The sequence below is a fragment of the Anopheles maculipalpis genome, chromosome 3RL, assembly GCF_943734695.1.
Source record: "Anopheles maculipalpis chromosome 3RL, idAnoMacuDA_375_x, whole genome shotgun sequence".
Lineage (NCBI taxonomy): Eukaryota > Metazoa > Arthropoda > Insecta > Diptera > Culicidae > Anopheles > Anopheles maculipalpis.
Genome location: NC_064872.1, coordinates 55,412,651 through 55,436,156, shown reverse-complemented (window position 1 = coordinate 55,436,156; position 23,506 = coordinate 55,412,651). Strand labels below are relative to the sequence as shown.

Genomic DNA, 23,506 nt, shown 5'->3' with positions numbered 1-23,506 from the left:
TTTTATGTTAGAAATTCAATATATGCTTTTAATGCACGTGGTCTAGACTCTGATGGAGAAATGTTTCATGTTTTGAAAAACATTATAGTTGTAATCATTAAATCATACATCATAAGATTTAATGAATTGCTGACCATCGGCTACAGCAATGTTGGTGTTACTACAACATCCTCTATTTTATAGAGAAAGGAATCGTGAATCGTCAGTCTTGTACGACGATGAAATGCATCAGGATCGGGATGGGGTATTGGACAGAAAGATGAGCGGTCAAAAGACGCATCCAACGGTATGCCGAACGCCAAGATCAAGATCGTAACAAAAATGAGCGAATTATCGCTGATTTTTCACGGGAATGAGCTACCAGGAGTTAACTTGCTCATTTTTGGCCCGACTAAGGCGTGCATCATACTTTGAGGGCTAAGGGTGAGAAGTGTTATTCCGCAATAACTTGGCGGACTACGGAATGCTGCTGGTGGAATTTCCCGGGAGCTTTTAGAACCCTCTTGACCCGTAGAAATTCGACGAAACTCATACTCCTCTCTTCATTTCTAACTCGCGAGGGTTTTGTATAAAAGAAGAGGCTTCGTCAGTGTTCAGGCCCGAGACGTGCCTCTCGGGCTTCATCAGCTGCCGGGTCACGCGATCTTTTAGTGGAACATTCCAACCCAATCCATCTACCACCGCCCAGTTATTGCGGAAAGTCCTTTTTTCCTTCCAATCGGGGCATGCAGCATACCGTTGGATGTATCTTTGGCCCATGAGTTAGCTCCTTCTTTGAAAGAAAAGAGGGTGTGGGACGGTCGATTGCCAGATACTATTCAATTAGCTAGATTTATTTTAGTGGGGAGCGGCGATACGACAACGAATGCTTACCTACGCTGCATCGGCATTTGTCGCCGTGTCGGTATTGCTAACTCGCGCATCTTTTTGTGGAACAACTTAAACCGATCCCTCGGCCTCAATTTCTTTGCAGTTTTTTGTATTATTTAGATCAATGTTGAACAATCGTTAAAAAAGTAAGGGTAAGGAAAGTTAGCTATTAATACGATTACATGGCTTCACATGGGTAGCAAAAATCGGAAATTTACTGAACTTAGATTCAATGTGATAGAGGGCCCCAGGAAGGCTAAATCCACCACTGTTCAGACCTTGGTAAAGGTATTTAGAACTATGAAGAACTTCTAATTTCCGATGGATTTTGTTTTGGGTATTGGAGAACCTTTACCAAGCATTCATCTGAGCAGTTATCTGTTCAATTTTGGAGACTATTTGATTGACTTTGGCCATAATAGAGTGAGTTAAAATTTAATCTAACAGGTTGACTGATAAGTCCCCGGTCTAACAAAGAAAAACATATTTTTTTGTCAAAATTCGTTTTTATTATTCAACATAGTTCCCTTCAAGAGCGATACAACGATTATAACGACCTTCCAATTTTTTGATACCATTTTGGTAGTACTCCTTCGGTTTTGCCTCAAAATAGACCTCAGTTTCGGCGACCACCTCTTCATTGCAGCCAATTTTTTTCCCTGCGAGCATCCTTTTGAGGTCTGAGAACAAGAAAAATTCGCTGGGGGCCAGATCTGGAGAATACGGTGGGTGGGGAAGCATTCGAAGCCCAATTCATGAATTTTTGCCATCGTTCTCAATGACTTGTGATACGGTGCGTTGTTTTGGTGGAATAACACTTTTTTCTTCTTCGTTCTTTTTTCGTTCGTCAAGCAACCAAAAGTTGCTTGACAAAAGACGCTCTGTCTCACAAACTAATTGGCATACAGACGTCAAATTTTGACACAAATCATTTGAAGGCTGGTGCTATATAAAAATAATATGCATTTAATACTAGTGGCGCCATCTGTGTGTCAGACCGGGGACTTATCAACCAACCTGTTATTAAGTTAACAGTAGAACCAAGTTTTCTGCTCCATAAAGCATAACAGTTCCGGTGAATTCGTGCTTTGTAATTCATTATTTACCTGACCGTGTGGGATCACTTAAAAGATAAGGCAGAAAATCTTGTAAGTAATATATAACAGGAACTTTCACATGATTATCCTTTGATGGAAGGATTTATTAAAGGATACTACCAGACCAGTGTTTTACTTTTTAACCTCACACAGATAGCATTTTATCTATTTAAAAATGTTGCCTACATCCATACCCCAAAAGGCTCATGTTTCGCTTAGCTTCTTTTTGCCTCGTGTCAATGCGGTGCCTTCTTCGTAGGGCTTGTGAATTTAGCATCGTATCCATGGCGTATCATTGTCATAAGCCATAAGAAATGGTATTCATGCCTTATATGGGAAAGCACGTGTTTTCATGAGGCTATGCTGAATAGCTAACATAACTTCCAAGATGCATTTAGAAGAAGGATCTCCAAGAGGAAAATTTGTTTCACCAGAATCACGGTTCAAAATGTCCTTGCTGCTTTGCCAACCAATTTCGACGAACTCTTGCTATCTGCTAATGCCGAGAACAGAATTGGAACTATTAACGGTCGCTTATTCTAACTCAAGATACACGTGCCACCTTGCCTATCTCATAACCTAAAACTAACGACTTTGTGACGTAAACAAACTGTTCTAACACATTTTAATCCATGTCACAAGGCATTGATTGCACTAGAGGTACTTCTGTAAATAAATTTGCATTTACTGTAACGTATGGATTAGTAAAAGCGACAAAAATGTTCCGATTTCACCGACCAGGGGGAATCGCCTACCAGAGATGCTTCGCCGAAGAAATGAGCTTCACCGGTCATGGGGCCTCACGGGTTAGTGAACCTTCTGTTGAAGAGAATCATACCCCCTCCGGTTAGTATTTTTGATTAAGTGGATGGAGGGGAATGAGGAAGAAGGTTTGTCAATTGCACCCCCTCCCCCCCATCCCCTCCTTCCGCCTGCTCGCTCCCCCAAGGGGCCACAAAACTATTTCTGTTTTGTGGTCTTCGTCATATTTCCTTTTGGCCGGATACGATCGGCCAAATATCTATCAGATTCTGGGCTTTAGGGAGATGGGAAAGGAATTGGGAGCCTGGTCCGGCCATTTTAGACCCCTGGAACATTCTACAGAAGCTGTGGTTCACAATAAATGAAACGAAAGTCACATACCAATCCATTTTCTCCAGGAATAGTATTGACCACTGCGATTTGTAGTACAAGGAGCCTCCCACATGCCTTGGTTCCACGGCATCTCAGGTGATCGTGCGTTCATTCAAATGATGTCTAGACTTAGGTCTAATCATTTTGCATTGGGCGCGCATCTCCAGCGTATAGGACAGGTCGACTCCAAAGTATGTGCCTGCGGCCTCGGATATCACGACATAGATCATCTTCTATGGTCTTGTGTGGAATACGAGGCTGCTCGACCCGCCTTTTTGGACGCAGTCTGGGGCATTGGAAAGTTGCCGGATACTCCAATTCGGGACCTGCTGGGAGACTGCGACGAGATCTACCTGCGAGTAATCTTTCTCTTTTGCCATGCTAACGGATTATTAGTGTGATCCCCTTCCCCCCACTACTCCCACTCTTATACATGTTGTACCTCGCTTGTATGAATGATGATGGATGAATGGATGAATGGATGAATGTATGAATGAGTACGATGCGTGAAGGGTTGGGTACCATATGGAAAAAGTTGCACCGGCCGATGCTATGGATGGACAAACCAGCGACAGGGAGAAGTAGGACACGAACGAGACTTCAAGATCGGACACAATCAAGGAACCTTCGATATGGAAAACGATCAAGACCCCCGCTACCATCTGGATCACGAGCATAGAAACCCCTGACATACCCCGGGATAAGGTGCCTTCACACGATAAGACCCTCGCTATGACACGACTTTGAATTTGGATGACGGAATATACGCAACGGGACAACCTAGCACACCCGGGATATGGTGCCCTTTCACGGCTCGGAGAAGGCAATGAATTTTAAGTTTATTGTAAGCAATGCGGTCTGGCCGTCCATTATGAATAAAAAAAAGTATCACAAAGATGGCGAAGTGGTGTTGTTATCGACTCAAAGTGAGCGTTGGAAAATAGGAGCGTTTGAGCCGGTCCGCGGGATCCCAAGTAGCCGACCTGAGTGTGCCCGAGTACCAAGTAATAATTGCATGGTCAAAGTCAGGGATGAATCGATTAAATAGGCCAACTTTTCACAAAAAAAATTCAACAAATAATTTTTTGACAATTATGGTTTAAGTGCCTGCAAAAGTCCTCAAGATGACGAGGCTGAGATTGATTTCTTTTCTTAAAGTAAAGATTTATTAAAGAAAATAATGTAAATTGATTGATTACAGTATCTTTTATCGTTTAATTTTACCTTATTTGAAAAAAATGTTTATTTTTAAAGTTAAATAAAAAAGTTAATAAATTAAATTTTTATGAACATATGATAACAATTTAATTTATAATACATTTTTCCTTACCATTAACGAAACATGCAAAGAGCTAAAGGTAAGAGGGCAACATTAGTTGAAGATGACTGTTTTGGGATGAAATAAGGTACATAAAAACACGAGCAGCTTTCGAAGACTTATTTCAAAATATCGTTTTATTAAACGTGACATGTAACACCATTTGTTTTTTTTATCCTATAATATGTTAGGCTAAGAAATTCAATATCTAAAAATTCACTCACAGCAAACAAAATAAAAATAGGAGAAAAAAGGAGAAGAACGTACACGTAAACAAACGGTTAAAAACTGAACTTAAATGTTGTAAAAATTGTGTAAAACAAAGGTAACACAAAAGCTGGTAATGCACAAAAAAAAACGTACAAATAATCGTAAAGAATTGTACAAGAGAATGGTTCTCGTCGTTAAATTACTGTAAAAAACAAGATAACGTCACTACCATAACCATCCATCTAGTTGTACAGCTTTAACTTCGATGCAATCGTGACCCCCCCCCCCCCTCCCACCCCTCGCCCCCTCACGATCCCCACCACGCATCCTTCTTCTTCCTTGCGCTATCGTGGGAGGTCGAAAGGGACGATTCAAAAGCATGCGATCAAATGACATCCCGTTTGATGCATCTCCCGTGGCGGCTGATGGTTGTCGTCGGTGTCGATGTAAATCTGTACGTGGTGTGTCCTGCTGTCTGGTGCTACATCCAACCGTCCCGGTTCACTCGCATCGCTGCACGAGGGAACGCACTCCCGCCTTTCCGCCCGACAGTGTGTGCCGGGTGCACCCGTTTGCGCTGGCACCGCTGCATGGGACGTGCCGTCCTCGGCTAGGTCGGCCACGCGCCTGTATCGTACGACCACCAGCAGCACCATTAGGAATCCGAGCAACCGCAACATTTCCAAACGGTCCCGGTACGGTATCGTTGATGAGCTGCGATGCTCGTGATACATAGCCGCCGGATTATCACCTACATGGCGCACAGATATGTGATTTTTCCGGCAGAATGTGTGTGTGTGTGAGAGAGAGAGAGAAATGGAGGGAAGAGAGAGAGCAACAACAAAGGACAAAAAATCAGTGTGATGAAAATTGCACATGTTCTTGCGTAGTAGTAAATGAAGGAGCTGTGTCGCGAGCTTTTTTATTGCTCGCCTTCCCACGTACAAAAAAGGCACTAAAAAGGCAGAATAAAAATTAGCATTCCTTTCAAAGTGGGAAAAAAAAGATTGGCTTTGGAGCATGGTTTGCATGCATGAATTTGAAACGGAAAGGGAAAAAATAAATATAATCAGTTAAATGAAATAGCGCCAAATAAACGGAGCGGACCAGTACAAAGCTAGGCGCGCGTGTGAAAATGAGCGAGTAATGATGTCTGGCCTGTGTGTGGGTGTGTAGTACCGTGGGTAATTACCCGATGATGTTGGAGTGCAATAAGTGAAACATATAATTTTGCAGTGAAAAATAAAAATATTCCAAAACACAAACATCTGCAGCAGAAAAGCCACTGCGGAACCGGACCTGGCATGGCATGGAAAAAAAAAAATCAGGAAGCAAAACACCAATGACCCAGTAACGGAAATTAAAAATGCTCCTGTGAGCGAAGTTTCCTCACCATCATGGCACCATTGCCATTGGACGGTGGTGACGCAATTATTATGACCATCGTTGATGGTGGATACCTACCTTTGAATATATGTACAACCACGCTGGCTGGCTGCGAATTGCTTGGAACGCAGGTGTAATTTCCCGAGTGCTCCTTGCTGGCCTGACTTATCGTCAGCTCCGAGTAGTGGAAATCTGTCCAAAGCAGATGGGAAAAAAACGAAACTGTTTAAGCATTTGTGGCGAATTTTCGGAGTGACGAGTAGTAGCAGAAGCAGCAGCAGAAAAAAACTACCCTCCCCAGTGGACTTCACAGTGTGATGCGTCATGGTGACTGTTCGTAAAAAAAAACACACACACACACACAAACTTTCGGGGGAAAAAAAAACTTTCCCAAATACTCGGACGAATCGAGCCAATCAATCAAGTTTGGTTTTGGCGAATTTGGCCTTCGTTTCGTGTGTTTAGTTGTGTTTTAGTTGGAAAAACAAAGGTAATTTGGTTTTCCCTTTTTTTGTTTCTTGACCGGCGTAGCGTACGCAAACCATCCGAACCATTTAGATAGGTGAGTAAATTTGATTTAAATTCTCAGCATTCGAAGCATTGAACGTGTATCATCTTTCAAGGTGCAAGATTACGAATCCGTACGATTTAAAATTCAATCAACCAGTGTCAGTGCAGATGGAGGGCTACAAGCAAATTGATCGTTGGCTGTAATCGCTAATTGAATTCGCTTGCCGTCAAGTGTTGAACATGTTTCGTTTGAAGAATGTTCTGGCGACTTTTGACCGAGCGAGACAAATGTTCCGTCGATTGGAAGTTAAAGGTCGGTGGACTTGGAGTTGAAGGTGTGTTGAATGGGGGGAAAATGACAATTTCCAATAGTTAGATACAGTTCCAGCGCAAGCATGGGAATTTCAATTTAGTGAACCGACAGATTAACCTTGCATGAACTGTTCCAAAAAATTTCTTTGTTTGGTGTAGTATTCGTTTAAGGCATTCGAAAATAAAATAAAATAAAATAATACGCAATTTTACTGATTCCCTGATCATTACATGAACTTTTTTAAAAATTATACACATTTACCAAAGGCGATTTACAAATCAACTAAAATCGATCTGTTTGTTTAGTTTCACTTGATGGTCCATCATTTCATCATTGATGATCCGAAAAATTATCCCTTTATTATGTAACCATTTAAAATTGTGGAGACAAATAGAATACTACGAATGATAGAGTACAGATCACTCTCCTGGAAACCGATAAGAAATATCCAGCGAGTAAGTTTAAAATTCATTTTCTTTTTATTGTCTCAGCCTATATGTTTTCGCTTGTTATGTGGTGTATCTGTGTGTAAGATCCATTGCAGGTTCCACGAAAATTAGCTGCTAATATGGTCTACTAATCAGATCTTTGGGCGGTTTTACGTTCTTCGCTAACAAGGCGAAAGCAATATTATTGCAGTTGAATTGCTATGGTCTTATTAGCCATTGTGACATGACGTGAGTTTATTTTACAGGGTGTTCGCCGGTTTTATTGACACATTCTGCGCGTTATAGAATCGTTCGAGCATACTATTGACTCGTTCGGCGCGCTATTGACGTCTTCGTATGATTGTATTGATTTGATCGGCAGTGCTATTGACAACCCTTGGTTGGCATATTTTTCTTCTGCTGTTCCTGGGATTCAGAAACAAGTAGCCACTTGCAAATTAACAATTTACCGGCGCTCTAATCGATGACACTTTTGTTTTGGCAGTATACAAACATCTCGGTTAAAAAATTATATACATTGACAGCAGGAGAAAAATGTGTCAACCAAGGGTTGTCAATAGCACTGCCGACCAAGGGTTGTCATCCGAAGACGTCAGGTTAAAAAAAAGTTAGAAGAGGGGCGGCCCGGTGGTATAGGTGACAGCGGCGCCGGTCTCCAAACGACAGGACCGGAGGTCAAATCTCACCCAGACCGTCCTCCCGTAGTGAAGACTGACTATCCAACGGCAAGTCTGGTAAATCATTCGATTAGCCAAGAAGAAGATGAAGAAGAAGAAGAAGAAGGAGTTAATAGGCTTCATTTGTCGCTAAAATATCGGTTTGACGGTGTTCATCACTTTAAAGTTTTTATTTCTTCTTCTTTGGCTCTGCTACCTCAAGAGGTCTCCATTTTTTTCATCCTTAATTTATAGATGCTTTAAGTCTTAGAGACTACATTCGCCTTCCTACTTACGATGCCCTATACGAAGGTGGGAAAGGACTCGTTTGGATGTGACTGGATTCGGTATCTTCCCATGAAGCGGTGTTCAGTGCTTGATGGGACGGAGTTTGTTGCTGAGGTCCAGGTTGTGCCATGTGGAGTTCCAGTGTTGGCAGATAAGGGTGTTAGGGGGGTAAGGGTGAAGCGGATGGTATCTCGGCGTGAAAGGGTGTTGTGTGGTTCATCAGGGCGGAGTCGACTATTGTTGGCAAGTGGTTTTCCGCCATTTATTACATCATTGATTGAATTTAATTGTATCTGCCGCAGGATAGTCAGCTCTGGGCACTAGGATACTGTCCGGGTGGGATTGATCGACCGAGAGATTAAAACAGGCGCGACCAGACTTTTCCCACTACGCCAAATAGTAGTACGAGAGTAGAAAATTTAAATACTGCCAACAACCTCTCAATAGTGGTTATGTTCAGAGATGTGTAAATGTTTTGTTGTTGCGTCAGATTTGAACTTTTGAACTAAATATCTTAAAACAAACAACAAATGCTCAAAAGTAACGTTTCAAGTCAGAAACATTTGACAAAGCACTTTAAGACACATTAGACACATCAACCTCTGTAATCCCAGGCAAGTGGCAAGTGAACCAGATTATAATTCTTGCATCTTAAGTCCAAGATGATCCGAAAAACGGGTCACACAGAAAGGTCACTCACTCTCACTCATGATGGCCTGCTCTTTTAAAGAGCCCGTCGTCGTGACATGGCCCGGTCAACAATAGATTTCCAGGAAGCTCGATCCCTGGCTGCAGCTTCCCATCCGTGTAGGCACCCGATCTCCGACAGGTCACCTTTCACCTGATCCAGCCAACAAACTCGCTGTGCTCCCCGACGCCTCGTGCCGAACTGGGGGTCGCTGACGAATACCTTCTTGGCGGGGCATGAGTCCGGCATCCCCATAACTTGCCCCAGCCATCGTATCCTGCCGGTCTTTGCTACCGTCAGGATGTCCGGTTCTCCGTATAGCTCAGCAAGCTCGTGGTTCATTCTTCTTCTCCACACTCCATGCTCGAACACACCGCCTAAGATGGTCCGGAGGAGCCGACACTCAAACACGCCAAGAGCGTTAGCATCCTCCGCTCGGATGGTCCAAGACTCGTGACCATATAGGACCACCGGGCGAATCAGTGTGCGATAAATTTCACATTTCTTGCAGTCTCGAAGTTTTCTGGATCTCAGCAGACGGTGAAGGCCGTAGTAGGCACGATTCCACTGAACAATGCGTCTCCGGATTTCGCTGCTGACATCGTTATCCGAAGTTACGACAGTCCCAAGATAGCAGAACTCCTCTACTACCTCGAGATGGTCGCCGTCGACTAATGCGCTGCTTCTCACTCGGGCTCTATCACGATCAGAGCCTCCGGCAAGCAGGTATTTCGTCTTCGTCGCATTGATCATCAATCCAAATCTTGCTGCTTCACGTTTCAGTCGGGTGTACGCCTTCGCTGTCGTCTTGCCCACGATGTCTATCTCATCGGCGAAGCCAAGAAATTGAAGAAACCGGTAGAGAATCGTGCCACGGATATCCCTTCCCAGGTATGACACCTTCCAAGGCTATATTGAACAGTAGACAGGAGAGTCCGTCTGCTTGCCTAAGACCCCTGTGAGATTCGACTGATTCCGACAGCATGTTCGATACTCTCACTTTGCACTGCACCCCATTCATGCTGGCCTTTAACAGCCGGATCAGCTTTCCAGGAAAGTGGTGCCACTGCATTATTTTCCATAGCTCATTTCGATCTATGGTATCGGTCACTAATAAGGTCACTAGAAAGGTCACTAATAATCATTGAAAAACAAATCACGTAAAACAGTCATAGAGGTAGTGCGGTGGTAGATGAGACAGCAGCTCCGGTGTTCACAAGTCAGGACCAGGGTTTACATCCCATCCAGATAGTCATTAGTAGCTTTTCAGTTTAAATTTAAAGTGGGTCAATTGTGACACTTCGATTGCGACTTCCTTTTTTTACTCCCCCGCTAAGCATAAACTAGATGATGTTCGATACCGGTCTTAGAAATAATAGAAATTTGTTATCGCTTCGGATTAAAGCACAATGAAAAAGGAGTCATATTGCCTTGTTGTTCCGCATCATAATAGTTAAGTTCTTAACAATGATAGCCTTAAACGTACTGATAGGGATGATGCCGGTCTACGATATGCACATGTAACAACAGACAAGGCCAATTTATCAAAATATGTGCAGAATCCTGTTCATGAAGTAAATTTCTTAAAACACTTAAACATAGTTTCCAAGAATAATTCACCTCAGAACCAGAACAATGAATTTGAACAAACAGGTAATGGACGTTGAGTGCTGAGCACCATTCCAGAGTGGCTTTACCAACCCATCAACAATTCTCTACATTTTTGGCCAGATCTGTGAGTGCTCTTCTACGAAACCCAGCATCCGAATTCCTCAGCGGTTGCAAGGTATTTTGCCATTGAACAAAGTGTGCAGTACAACCAATGCATTATTATTTAACATTATATGAATAACCATAAAAATATAATGATTCATTGTGCTCGAAGCACACATACGCACACATTCTACTGCCGGTCAGCAAATGCCGTTACAATCGTTTGATTTAGAGCTTTGGGTTACTTGTGATGTGGCACAAGTACGGGTTACCCACATATAAAAGCGATCCTGACAGATAGGCTCGTTAATCTGTACAACATCTAGCATATCTCCACACTGCTCGTATCGATAGCCGGTAGTGTTTGGGTTCTTATCCCCATCTCCTACACCCCTAAACTGTCTAAGTACATCGTACATCGGAAGCATTGTCGTACGAAATTAATTAAAATAAATGCGTTATAATGATGATCATGATCCAAATCTTCTCGAGCAGAATCGGGAACTGCTTCCATTGCGAGCGTTCTTGCTTGCTGGGAAGGTTATCACGTTTAATCTGCATATTCATTTCACAGCTGTATGCAGCAAAAGCAGCATACCGGCAGGGCAAACCGGAGTTGGGTACAAAGTTGAATGCAAATTTGGGACAAAAGGCCATCATTTATTATAAAATCTGCACAAGACACATTGCCAGCTCCTTCCAAATCCGATATCATCATCTGGTCATCTCGAACGCGACCCTGCCTAGAATTAGGAAGCCCGGACGGGGGAACGCAACGTATGGCATGAAGTCACAGGACGCAGCACACAACTGCTGTGGAAGTGGCCGTGGATGGAATGAAAAAGGATTTTGTTCATGTGCATCTACTCGAGTGCTTCTTCATGGTTCATAAAGTCACTCTGTCGAGGGTGTGCACCCTTCCAGCACTTCCCGCCTCGAAGGGTGGGCGTGCGTACAAGTGGCCAGCTACAACCAGAGCTCTTATCTGCATCGTGCAATATCCTCGTCCACTTCCGGGTTTTTGGTCAGCTGGTGCAACTGGCGTTCGTCACAAATACCATCACGGAGCGAGCCACCAACACTCGAACACACTTGGTCGTGTACTAACGTTTGGCCATATTTCATCGAGGCGAGGCGGTGCTTTCCCGTGTTTCAGGCAAATTTTTGTAGCCACGTTTGGTGGCTGGAACACGGCTGGAACCCCGTCTCCGAGTAGCCGAGAAAGGCAGGCAACCGACGGTATTGCAAGGGTCAAAAATTCATTTTAATAAATGTAAGGAGCTTTACTTCACATACACCACCTACACAAGCACACAAGGGAAGCTTAACCTAAACTGTATACGCCACGTGCTGAAGGAGGGGAAAATTTAACATCACAACACGGCCAAGCTCAGTATGCAACACGCAGGAAAAAGCGCTCGAAACAAATATGAAGAAAATCTATCACCTCGAGCCATGAGTTTTGAAATCCGTTGCCCATGTCAGAGAACCCATCCGAGCCGTGCCAGTGCAAACGAAGCGACGTGGCGCTTCTCGCCCGAGTTAGGGAAATATTTATTTTGATACTTCAACTTCCACACCAGCCAGGGCAAATTGGAATGATATAGAGATGTGCTGAAGGGGGCGAACATCCGGGATCGTTGCGTTACTGCGGTCAGCAAAACGAGCCGACAATGGACGCGCTTGCTCACACACGGCGGGTGCTAACAGACACAAAGCACAATGATTCATGATTGTTTGTGCCAACGGGTAGGGATGGGGAAAGAAAGCCAACTTCTTCAGAGACCTTGTTTAACATTTTGTTCGGTCGGCGGGTGGTTTACGATATCAAGTGATATCAATATTTCATTCGGTGCTGAGGGAAACGCTCGGTACGATAACCATTTCTTGGGAATGTCGTATGTTATGCTGTTTTGGTGAAACCCTAAAAGCTGTTGAAAGTGTTTGATTTAATGCGAAATTTTCCGGATGTTTGTCCGACTGTTGGAATTTAGTAACTAGAACATGAAATAAAGAAATGGAGGGAAGTATTGTTCATACAAGACGGCATGTTTAGAGTTCCTTATTTCGTTTGATTTGTTTGTTTCGGTGCGATGTTGGTGCCAATAAAACATACTTCTACGGTCAGGATAGGACGACCGCATTACGAGCTTACCGAACCATGTAAATAAAGAAACGATGTTCGTACCGGGGTTTCGAAGCAGGGCTGGCTGTACTATAGTCTTCATTTTAAAATGTCAATATCGTTGGTATCTAATTTTGTTGAGTGCTCGGCCCAGCGTTTCCGCACAAACGGTGTGGCATCTCGTGACTAATGGATTGGAAATAAATGTTGCATAACGGAGCAAATGAAGGTGCTAGCGTTGTGTCGATTCCCGTCCATAAATCAATTACGCTGCCTGGTAGAAATGTAGACAATTGCATCATTCTGCTCTGCATAAACAACGGGCACCGATTCAGGTAATCTATTGAAAGACCCGTCGCAGACTAATGTAATCATGTTTGGTTGCTTTGTCGCCTTATTCACCATATATGATTATGTATTTTGCCACAGAACGCTTGGTCCACAATTGCTGTTTCACTAGTGCTGTGATAAGCTGCGTTAGCTGGGAATGTATGCTTTATCGCTGTACATATGATCATTATAATGCCGGTAGGGCGGTAGTGATATATTTGAATGCGGGTTACAAATAGAATGTAAACGGGATTAAGGTGGATAATAAGTTATACACAAACGAATTATCTACTGAGCTGTAATGCGTGCTGCTGCTTCATTTATACGTTAAGTCAATTTACAGTTAAGCAATTATTGGTCGCTTCATGCAGACGATGGAATTAAAATTATGATTCTATTAATTAATTTTCAATTGCGGTACATACAGTTACCGATCATTAAAGTATAGAATCTGACCATTTAAAATGATTCATTACTCAAGGTTGGATGATTCGTTTCATAAGTAACCCACAAGTAATACTTCAAACGTCACACTCTAGGCTCTGGCAATTTGACAGGCCACACCGGGAAATGAGGGTTGGTTGGAGTTAGAAGAATCGTATCGTTCAAATTGCAGCTAGATTTAAGAAAGATGTAAAATTATAAGTTTGTTTGAATACCCTAACTTACCACTACATCCATAACTAAACCTAACCTTAAAACAACCCTTGTTTGAAATATGAATCTTGATAAACGATTGCATACTGTTATAGAGAGGTGAATGTAGTCTCTGAGACTGAAAACCTCTACAAATAAACGAAAAAAGCACACTGCTGTACCGTTGCTTTTGAAGAAATATTGAAATCATGTATTTTTCGAGTCCAATTTTGTCTAATGTTCTACTTGCATTCTGGTCAGTTCAGAGGTTTCAGATTTTTTTAACGACCTGCTAAGTCACACCGGCCATTGAACGGTTTACTTGGACAGCAAGGCAGCTTTTGACAGTGTTCCGCATTCGTTGCTGCTCGCCAAGCTTCAGGTTCTTGGTCTTCCGGGACAAATGCTGAACTGGATGCGGTCCTACCTCACCAACCGTTCGTATCGTGTGAAGATGGGGGACCAAACCTGTCGAAGCATAAACGGGTTTTCAGGGAGGACGACAAGGCGTGTATCTATCCTTCGCAAGGCCACACGAGCACACACGTGTATTGGTGGACACCAGACTTGTGGGGCACGAGTGGCCTCGGACGAGTTGGAGAAGTCTTTGGCATCGGAGGAACATCGTCAAGCTCGCGTCGCCTTACGAACAGCAATTAAAGAGAGCAAGGCAAGGCAGTTCCGGGAAATGCTACAGGCCATGGCCGATGATGAGACGGGACAGTGGTTCCGGCAAGTTCTTCGTCGGTTCCAAGGCAGCAGGACGGCGCGTGAGCGGGACCCAGCGGTGCTGCGACATGTAGTGGATGAGCTGTTTCCCGAGCACTCTCCAGTTAATTGGCCGGATATGGACGTTCGGGTTGAGGAGACACCGATTTGGCAAGTTAACACCGAGGAGCTGACGAATATCGCGAGAGAATTACATCCCCGGAAGGCTCCCTTCCGGGGATGTCTATAAAACTGACCTTTTTATAGCATCTTTGTTTCTGGTCAAAATTTCATCAATAGTTTTGTAAGAAAAAAAAAAATTTGAAAAAAGTTTGAAAAATTTTTGACCCCAAAAAATATAACTTTTTTATTAGCACAACTAAGAATCAATTCTAGAAATGAAAAATGTACAGAAAGGATACCCAAAACTGTAAAGAACGTTTAGTTTGAATTTTAAAATTAATGAAGGACCTTATTTCATGGTCTGAGGTATTTTAGCTTTAGGCCTTAGGCTTAGGCTTTAGTTTTAGGGGCGGCCTGGTGGTATAGGCGACATCGGCGCCGGTCTTCAAACGGCAGGACCGGAATTCAAATCCCATGCGGACCGTCTACCGTGGGGACTGACTAACGAACTACGTGGTATCGGCAGTCTAGAAAGCAATTTCGATGGATGGCATGACCTTAGAGGTCGTTAAGTCAAGAAGAAGAAGGTGTTTTAGCCATATTTTCATCAAAATCTAAAAATGCGAGTAATAACCGATTTCATCTAATGAAAGGAACGTGTTGCCAAAATTTTCATACACATTTTACAGAATAAAACAAAGTAGATTCATTCTGAGCCAGATTCAAAATTGGCTTCAGAGTCTTATTTCCTGAGAGTCATTTTTTCCTTATGTAAAATAGCGAGTGGTTTTATTTTATTGATAACAATACTGTCAGTATTATCTCCTAAATTATTTCTTGTATTGTTTCTAGATTCTACAAAAGAATTCTACAGAAAAAGAAAAACATTCATGGGACCTTCGTTTTGGTTTTACAAAATACTGGTCACACCGACTATCGAATGGCCCACTAGACTTATCGATACCAAGTAGTTGAATAGTCACGCAGACTACAGGGAAACGGTCCGGATGGGATTTGAACTCCAGTCCTACTGTGTGAAAACCGGCACCGCTGTTCCTCTACCACAAGGTCCGCTCGAATCGATTCTTATTACATATTTTATATTTTAGCAATAATTAATGCATCTTCTTTAAGAATTGTAATCTCAAAATGTAAAAACAGGGAACAGGGGAAAAGCCAGAGAACAATCGTACCAAAATAATAAAAAAAAAAAAATAAGTATTTTTAGACTTCAAAACCCGGTTTATCTGTGGTAAAATATTTGTAGCTGTTGAACCTGGATCCAAGAGATTGTTTACGTTTCGGGTATTAAGGTAAGTAGATGATGGTTAATAACAGCAAAAGCGTTAAGATCATCTTATTGCACCGATTATAATATTTAAATTGCTCTTTCTCGTTTTCATTCTCACACTGTCTGGTTCGGTGCCATTATCCCTTACATCGTGGTAAATAATCCTGACGAGTAACGTTCGCTGCATAATAAACTGGATACTGTTCCATCCTGAGCAGATACCGAGAAACTATCGTACCAGTGTGGAATTGTTGTTTGGCTGCCGGATGGCTTACCTTCACTCTAGCGTAACATTCCCGAAACCGACCCACTATACCTGTTGCTCTGCCATCGACACCCGGGACAGGCAACGATCCCGTGGCACTCACATTATAATGCCATTATGTAGTGTTTATCCAATCATACTGCTTGAAAAGCTATTTCGATCAACATCAACGTCACATCAACTGTTCGCGACGGTTGCCCAGACCAGCCCGGATGAGTGAAGCACGCTGTCGATGGTCGTAAATACAATCGCTAGGGGACCTCTGGACGGTGGTAGAGGAGTGTAATGAAAAACACATCCCCAGGGCGGTGGACAAAGGGGAGGGGGGGAGGGGTTGTCCCAGGAAAAGCAAAACACTTACACAAGCACACATCTACACTTACCAGCTTCGGTGGAAACGTTGATACCTCGGTCGAGGTCATAGTTGATCATGCGGTTGTTGTGGTACCAGAAAATGAATGCTGAAGCTTCCGTGCTCTGCACCACCCGGCATATCAATTTCAGCGTCGAGTCAGGTGTCAGATACTTCACTTGTGGTCCAACTATTTCCGCACGGGCCTCTGTAACGATAGCGACAACACGTGAAGAAGATGAATGGTGCATATTTGCTACTACATCAAGAACACACACACTTCGGCGTGGAGTACCGTGCCCGTTTCCTGCATTTGATGTCATTTAGTTCGCATTGCTTTTGCCATATGTGAAAGCACGAGATGTGAGATGCTATAAATTATCAATTGAGATTTGCAGTCGTTTGTTGGAGGTTGCTTTCTGCGATTGTTTGTTGAAGAACACGGTTCCAAGCTAGTTATTTTACGCAAAGATTATCTTTTACTTTTCCAGACACAAAAAGAAGCTGAAAAATGAAGGAACATCCCTGAGTACATTTTGTAACAAGAAAACGACGCAAAGCATAGATCTTGTTGCCGATTGTGTGGGACGGGCAGGGATCAAAAGCCTACCTTTTATTAGGTCCGCCTTTCATGGCGTATATTACACACAATTCCGCGATTTTTGTCTTCAATTCTACGGACATTGTTCTCCGTGACAATCGTGACTGTGTGACGTGCTTTGTAACAGAAATCTTAATTCACCATCTCCGCTGTGTTCCGATGTTGCTGCAGTGCATCATCATAATAGAACGTGCCCTCAATACGCGTTCCGAAAGCAACCTTGGGGGCTTTGATTATTTCAAACTGCCAACTCTCATTTTCTACGGCTTTGGAAAGATTGTGAAAACGACAGCAGATTGTGTCGCGCAACCCCAAACGAGCAAGCGGGCCTATCTTGAATGACGATGGGCTGAAGCATCCCTCGAGATGCTACCTTCGCCATCTGCTGAATCCGGAAGGCAATAATAAGAGAGCAGCCGAGGGAAGCAAAAGAAGGAACGAAAAAACACGGAATGTTATCAATAAACTGATTATGGGACATAAATCCTAATTTTTACTCCTCCAGTTTTTATCTTTTTTCGGGTGGATTTTCAATTTTTATCGCCACTGCCACCGGCAGTAACCATTTGCTTTGCTTTCTTTGTACCTAACGTTTGTTCGCAATTCGTGTGATCGAACGGTTCGATCATGGGTGGGCTTTAGAAGAAAGTTCTATTCGCACGACCCTTACCGTAAATCGTACGGCTGCGTGGGCGATAGAACGATAAAGTGTGACTAGAAGATTGGAAGAATAAGAGTAACAGGGTGTTGGTTTGATTTTCGAAACAAATAATCCTGCCCTGTACTTCTTCTTTTTCTTTTTTTTGGGTAGTGGAACCGCAGGTGGTGGTAAGGTCGCCTGCCATTTCTAGTATTGCTTGACTTTATTTGCCCGAAGCTGTTCAGTCTGTCTGGCCCTTACTGTACAGTACTGGATAAAAAAAAATGATGCTTTGATAAAAGCGATTTGAACACGCCTGGGGAAACATTTATCCGAAGGACAGAGGCCTGGAGGATGTCAGATGAAAGCTTTCAGTCAAATAGTGTCAACGACGAATGTTCTTTCGTGTTGCTTTTTGTCTTTTCCGGCTACGGATTTTCGGCGATTTGTGTCATTTTGTCTGTAAGTACATTAGTAGGTATAGAATGTTTCGGAGACAATGTCGTACGATTTTTATCCATCTATAAAAGCATCTTGTTTGTGCCGAGAACGGGACAACAATGAAATTGAATTTGTTCTAAACGCTTCACACTCATTTTTTTTATCATATATCCGCAAATTATATGTTCAATAAAATAGACAAGCTTGATGTCCGAAGTTGAAATTTTAATGTCGGTGAAAACCAGAATGATATCCGAAACTGTAAGGAATGTCATGTCATGCGTTAGGTCTACGGCTGAAGTTATATTTGAAGTTTTATATTTTTTATTTTAATTAAGGGCCAGCTGGCATTACGCTCTCCAGTTCGGATTGATATCAAATTCCATCTGGAACGTTCCTCTATGCGTAAGACTGACTATCCATCTACGTGTGAATCAAGTAATGGTTGCCAAAAATGTCAGACCAAGAATTGTTTGCTTTGTAGTGGCAAAGATGAAGAAAATAACACCACTAGCTTATAGTTCCTCTAATTCCGTATCCCTTGTATGATATCCTCTTATCCTTTTCTCTTTTATTTTTGGTTATGCCATCTCGAGAGGTCATGTCCAACCATTACTGGCTTCCGTGACTTGGTATACCCGTACCTGGATTGTCGATAACACATGTACGGGCAAAGAGTCCCAATGGGACATTATATCCGGTTCTGTCGTGTGAATACTGGTCCCACTATCGCCTCTGGTACACCACCTGGTACAACCTAGACCTCAGCAAAAAACTTCGCCCCATCAAGCACAATACCGCCTCATGGGATGATACCGAATCCAGACACACCCAATCAACAAATCCAATCCTCCACTCTGCAGCTTCTATGGCCTCGCCGATTGCCATGGATACAGGACACACCGAGCCATCTGCCAACTATTATTATTATTATTATTGTTTATTAATCGTCCGCCGTTCACGGCTTAACGAAGCAGGAGGATTATAGTTTTACAAGACTTAGAAATTAAAAGATATATCATGTACAGATAATTAGTTCGTAGTAAGACGGATGTGTAACAGATTTTTGAACGTGGAAAAAGGCATATTAAAGTCAAACATGTGCGAAAGCGTGTTGAATCGGCGTATCACGGATTTTAGGGGAGCATTATCTCCATACTCCGTGCGCGAGGTGTGAACAAGTAACATTAGGTGATGTCTGGCGGATAGTCTGGGGACATTAAATCTAAGTTCCACCTAATAAATAGGGATCGTCGATAGTTCCTAAGTTCCTTCAGAGACTTGATCCTAACTTACTAATCGCGAAACGTGTGAACTTTCTTTGGACAGTCTCAAATCCGTTTACCCATTCGTTAGTGTATGGAAAGCACACAGGTGAGCAGTATTCAAGGAGCGATCTAACCAGCGAGCAATACAGAGCTTTTAAACACCGGGAGTTGTCAAAGTCACGAGTCAGTTTGAATATTAATCCTAGAGTTCTATTGGCGCGGTTGATAACGTTGTCGTAATGAAGTCCGAGGGACAATTTTTGGTCAAGTAAAATTGAATAATAATCCATACATAATAACCAACGATTTCGTTGAACAGTATGAGCAAATTTTTGCCTTATTGACGTTAATATGAGGTCTCATGTTGAGCATGGACTTTGCCAGCAGATTATTATTTTTTTATTATGCTATACTACTACTAATGCTACTTACTAATTACTTATCCTAGTCCATTATACTAGCCCTATTATATACTATCTAAACTAACACTATTATGCATATGGATAAGGCTATGGGTGGAGGCTATGAATAAGCGCGAAAGGAGAATTCCTACAACGATCCCGAAATTGTGCTGACAGAGTTACCAATATATCTTTTAAAGGTTTCACGGTTTGTGTCAGTAATCATGCGAAAAATTTTTGTTCAGCATGACCTGAAGTCTGCAGAGGTGAGTCCTCGAACATGAGTCGCAAACTGGTGCCGCATACGTTACTGTCGGCAAGAAAATTACCTTGAAAATTGCTATTTTATTTGGCATTGATAGCTGGGACCTACGGCAGATCAATGAGTAGAAACATTTCAAAAGGAAATGCCCATTTTCAAGGAGGCCCTCTGAACAGCATTTTGTAGTCTATCGTAAGTCCCAGATATCTATTGGAAGTTGCCCACGGCACAGTTGTACCTTGTATTTTTACTCCCGAACTCAAAGGTGGAGTAAGGCTTCTTTTTAAACGATGGGGAAAAATCATTGAAGAACATCAAGACACCGGTGCAATCTGCTTCTCAGCTCCACCAGACTCCTACCTCTAACCGTAATGGCACTGTCGTCTGCGAACAGGAATAGCTGGCCATCGCAGGGTAGAGGCGGGAGATCCGTCGTGTACAGATTGTACAACAGCGGAGCCTGTAGACTTCCCTGGGGTACGCCCGCTGGGGCACTGGTTGAGTTGGAGAGAGCAGAGAGCAAAACAACCCTGAAGTTCTCTGGGCAAGGTAGAGCTTCTGATGATTTTGAGAATATAAGTTGTAAAATTGTAATCCGCTATCTTATATAGGAGTACATCGTGCCAAACAGTGTCGAAAGCCTTTTCAACATCTAGCAAAACAATAGCAGTGGACTTTGCTTCCATCTAGTTTTGCTCGACACAAATTCTACGTCTTAGAAGTTGGTGAACAGTGGAATGGCCAGAACGGAAGCCGAATTGTTCAGGTCGTAGGATATTGAGTTCTGTCACCCGGTTTTGTAGACGAATTAGAATTAATTTCTCAAAGAGTTTGCCCAGAGAGGGGAGCATGCTAATAGGGCGATAGCTTATCGGGAGCGTGGGATCTTTCCCGGGTTTGAGGACAGGCACAACCCTGGCACATTTCCGTAAACTGGGAAAGTAGCCTAAATCAAGACATCTGTTAAATAGATTTGTTAATAGACAGATTGCCATGAGATGTAGATCTTCAACATATTGATCTTGATCAATATGTTGAAGATCCCATCGAACCCGGGAGCCTTCATATTTTTTTCGATGGTTAATGGACATTCGGACTTCATTTATGGTGATTTTTTCCTCTATTGGAATTGAGCAATTAACTCCTTCTAATCGTGACAAACTGGCCGCCACTATTGGATCATTGCGACTTGTCCTGTTCACGACAATCAAGTGCACGTTAGCAAATTGGCTAGCAAGAGCATTGCTTTTATCTGCAGTAGTAACACAGATTTGTCCAACAGAGGTCAGTGGGGGGGCTGGCTTTGGCCTCTGTTTGAGAATTCTTGTCACTTTCCAGAAGGCTGGTGATCTGACATCCATGTTCTGAAGGGGATGACTGAAATTTTCATTTCGGATCAATCCCATTCGTGCAGATATCTGCAAACTGCTTCTCAGCTTCACCAGATTCCTACCATTAATCGTAATGGCAGAGTCGTCTGCGAACAGGAACAGCTGGAAATCGCAACAGCGGAGCCAGCAGACTTCCCTGGGGGACGCCGGGGGACGACAGTAGACTTCTGACGTGCCATTATTGAAGCAATCCTCTTGGCAGCCACATCGCCAGTGCGTTGGAACGATCGTCGAAGACGATTTCGCTCTTTAATGAGCTCTAAAGTATATACGAGGGCTAACAATAAAGTAAGGTCTCCAACGCTGCAACTTCGCCGGATCACGCGCTATGCGAAATCTGGCAACACCGCTGTGTTCCTTGGTTACCCCACTATCACTTTGCTGCTGGATGAGGCTTCCCCGACCGCTCAGTCTTGGCTGAGCAGCCGTCAACGATGGAAGTACCCCTCGCGTCAGCGTCCAAGTGCGAATTGCGTTCTGTAATACGTTTTTGAAATCCATCGTCAACTAGTTGAAGTTTACGGGGAAAAGTGTATGGACATAAAAAACGTGCGTAAGTGGAGCCGCGAGTTCAATTCCGGGCGCACTAATGTTCACGACGAGGAGAGAAGTGGCCGACCGTTGGTCTCGGATGCGATTGTTCAAGCAGTGGAGGCAGAAATGCTCAAAACACAGCCAACGTTACACTTGACCTGCTCAAGAAATTTGGCTGGGACATCATCGATCGCCCTCCCTATAGTCCCGACGTGGCCCCAAGTGACTACCACATGTTCCCCGCCCTGAAAAAACATCTCGGAGGGAAGAAGTTTGAAAGTGACGCGGAGGTTCAGAAAGAGGTCAACACCTGGCTGCGCGAGGCGGACGGAGAGTGGTATTCTGCCGGCATAGACAAGTTCATCGTGCGGATGCGCAAGGTGTTGGAAAAAAATGGCGATTATGTAGAAAAGTAGCCAAGACCTTGGCCTTTCCAACGGTGTATCGCTTTTTGTAAATAAATGTCATTTTCTATGAAAAAAAAATAATGGAGACCTTACTTTACTGTCAGCCCTCGTAGATTAATGTTAAACAACTCACCACTAATAGACACACACACACTTGTGTCAAATAGACTCTTTGACACAAACCGCAAACCACAGACCGTGATTTAAAGGAAAGCTAACGATGACTCAGAAAGAGTCCAAATATGATAGATACAAGTACTATACTCTACAAATACATAATACTGTTTCATAAATATGATAATTTTGACAGTAAACAAAAAATAAAAGTAAACAATATTAAGTAGTAATATACAATAATAAAGCATAAAATATGCATCACATTCACATCACATCAAGTTATACAGCACAAAAGAAAGTTAAAATGTCACTAAATTAAAAGCATGGATTTCATCCCCAAATAAATTTCCATTCATAAATGCTAGAGTTCATAAAATTCATCAAGATATGCTAATTAATATCCTGTTTGTAAACTATTTACAGATTGATAATTTTCTGCAATTTACGGTTCATTTCAGCAGCAGTATCATTAACCATTACGCGTCATGTCATTGTATTAAATGACATCTTTACCGTTCAGCTGCATGCTGCTATAGCCTCAGACAGAAAGACGGTGCTATGTGGCATGCATGTATTATGGGACTATTTTTTGTGTTTGTTTGCTAGCAAACCCCATATATGCACTCATCAGAAGCGCATCATCAACTTCGGCTGTGACTTAACTTTGACCACAAACACTGAACCAACCGTGCATTCATTCAAGCGTTAGCTTTCATTCAAGCGCAGCGCTTCAACAACAATGAGTGGCCCATTAACGTCATTGTGCTCAGTAGAACGGTGAAATTGAAATGGCGCAAATATAGAAGAAGAAAAAACAAATGGGTGAAACGCCTGCAAGTATAGCGTCACTTTAGGACACAAAAGATAAGGAGGTGGGACAGATGGAGCCGCCTGGTAGGCGGGACAGAACACCGCGAGACGAAACCATTTCCTATTATTTTCTAACCACCCATTCTTTATCGTTCCGTTTTCTATTCGACTT

General features: G+C 42.8%; 1 protein-coding gene across 1 annotated transcript in view; it reads right to left on the bottom strand.

Annotated features, from left to right (window-relative positions):
• Positions 1-5,000: 5,000 nt before the first annotated feature.
• Positions 5,001-23,506, bottom strand: part of LOC126562242 (uncharacterized) — a 54,727-nt gene continuing 36,221 nt past the window's right edge. Inside the window, exons 5-7 of the mRNA XM_050218690.1 lie at positions 16,494-16,670; positions 6,094-6,207; positions 5,001-5,380 (exon numbers count right to left, since the gene is read on the bottom strand). Coding sequence (XP_050074647.1) covers positions 5,001-5,380; positions 6,094-6,207; positions 16,494-16,670 — 671 coding nt within the window. The remainder of the gene's footprint in view (positions 5,381-6,093; positions 6,208-16,493; positions 16,671-23,506) is intronic.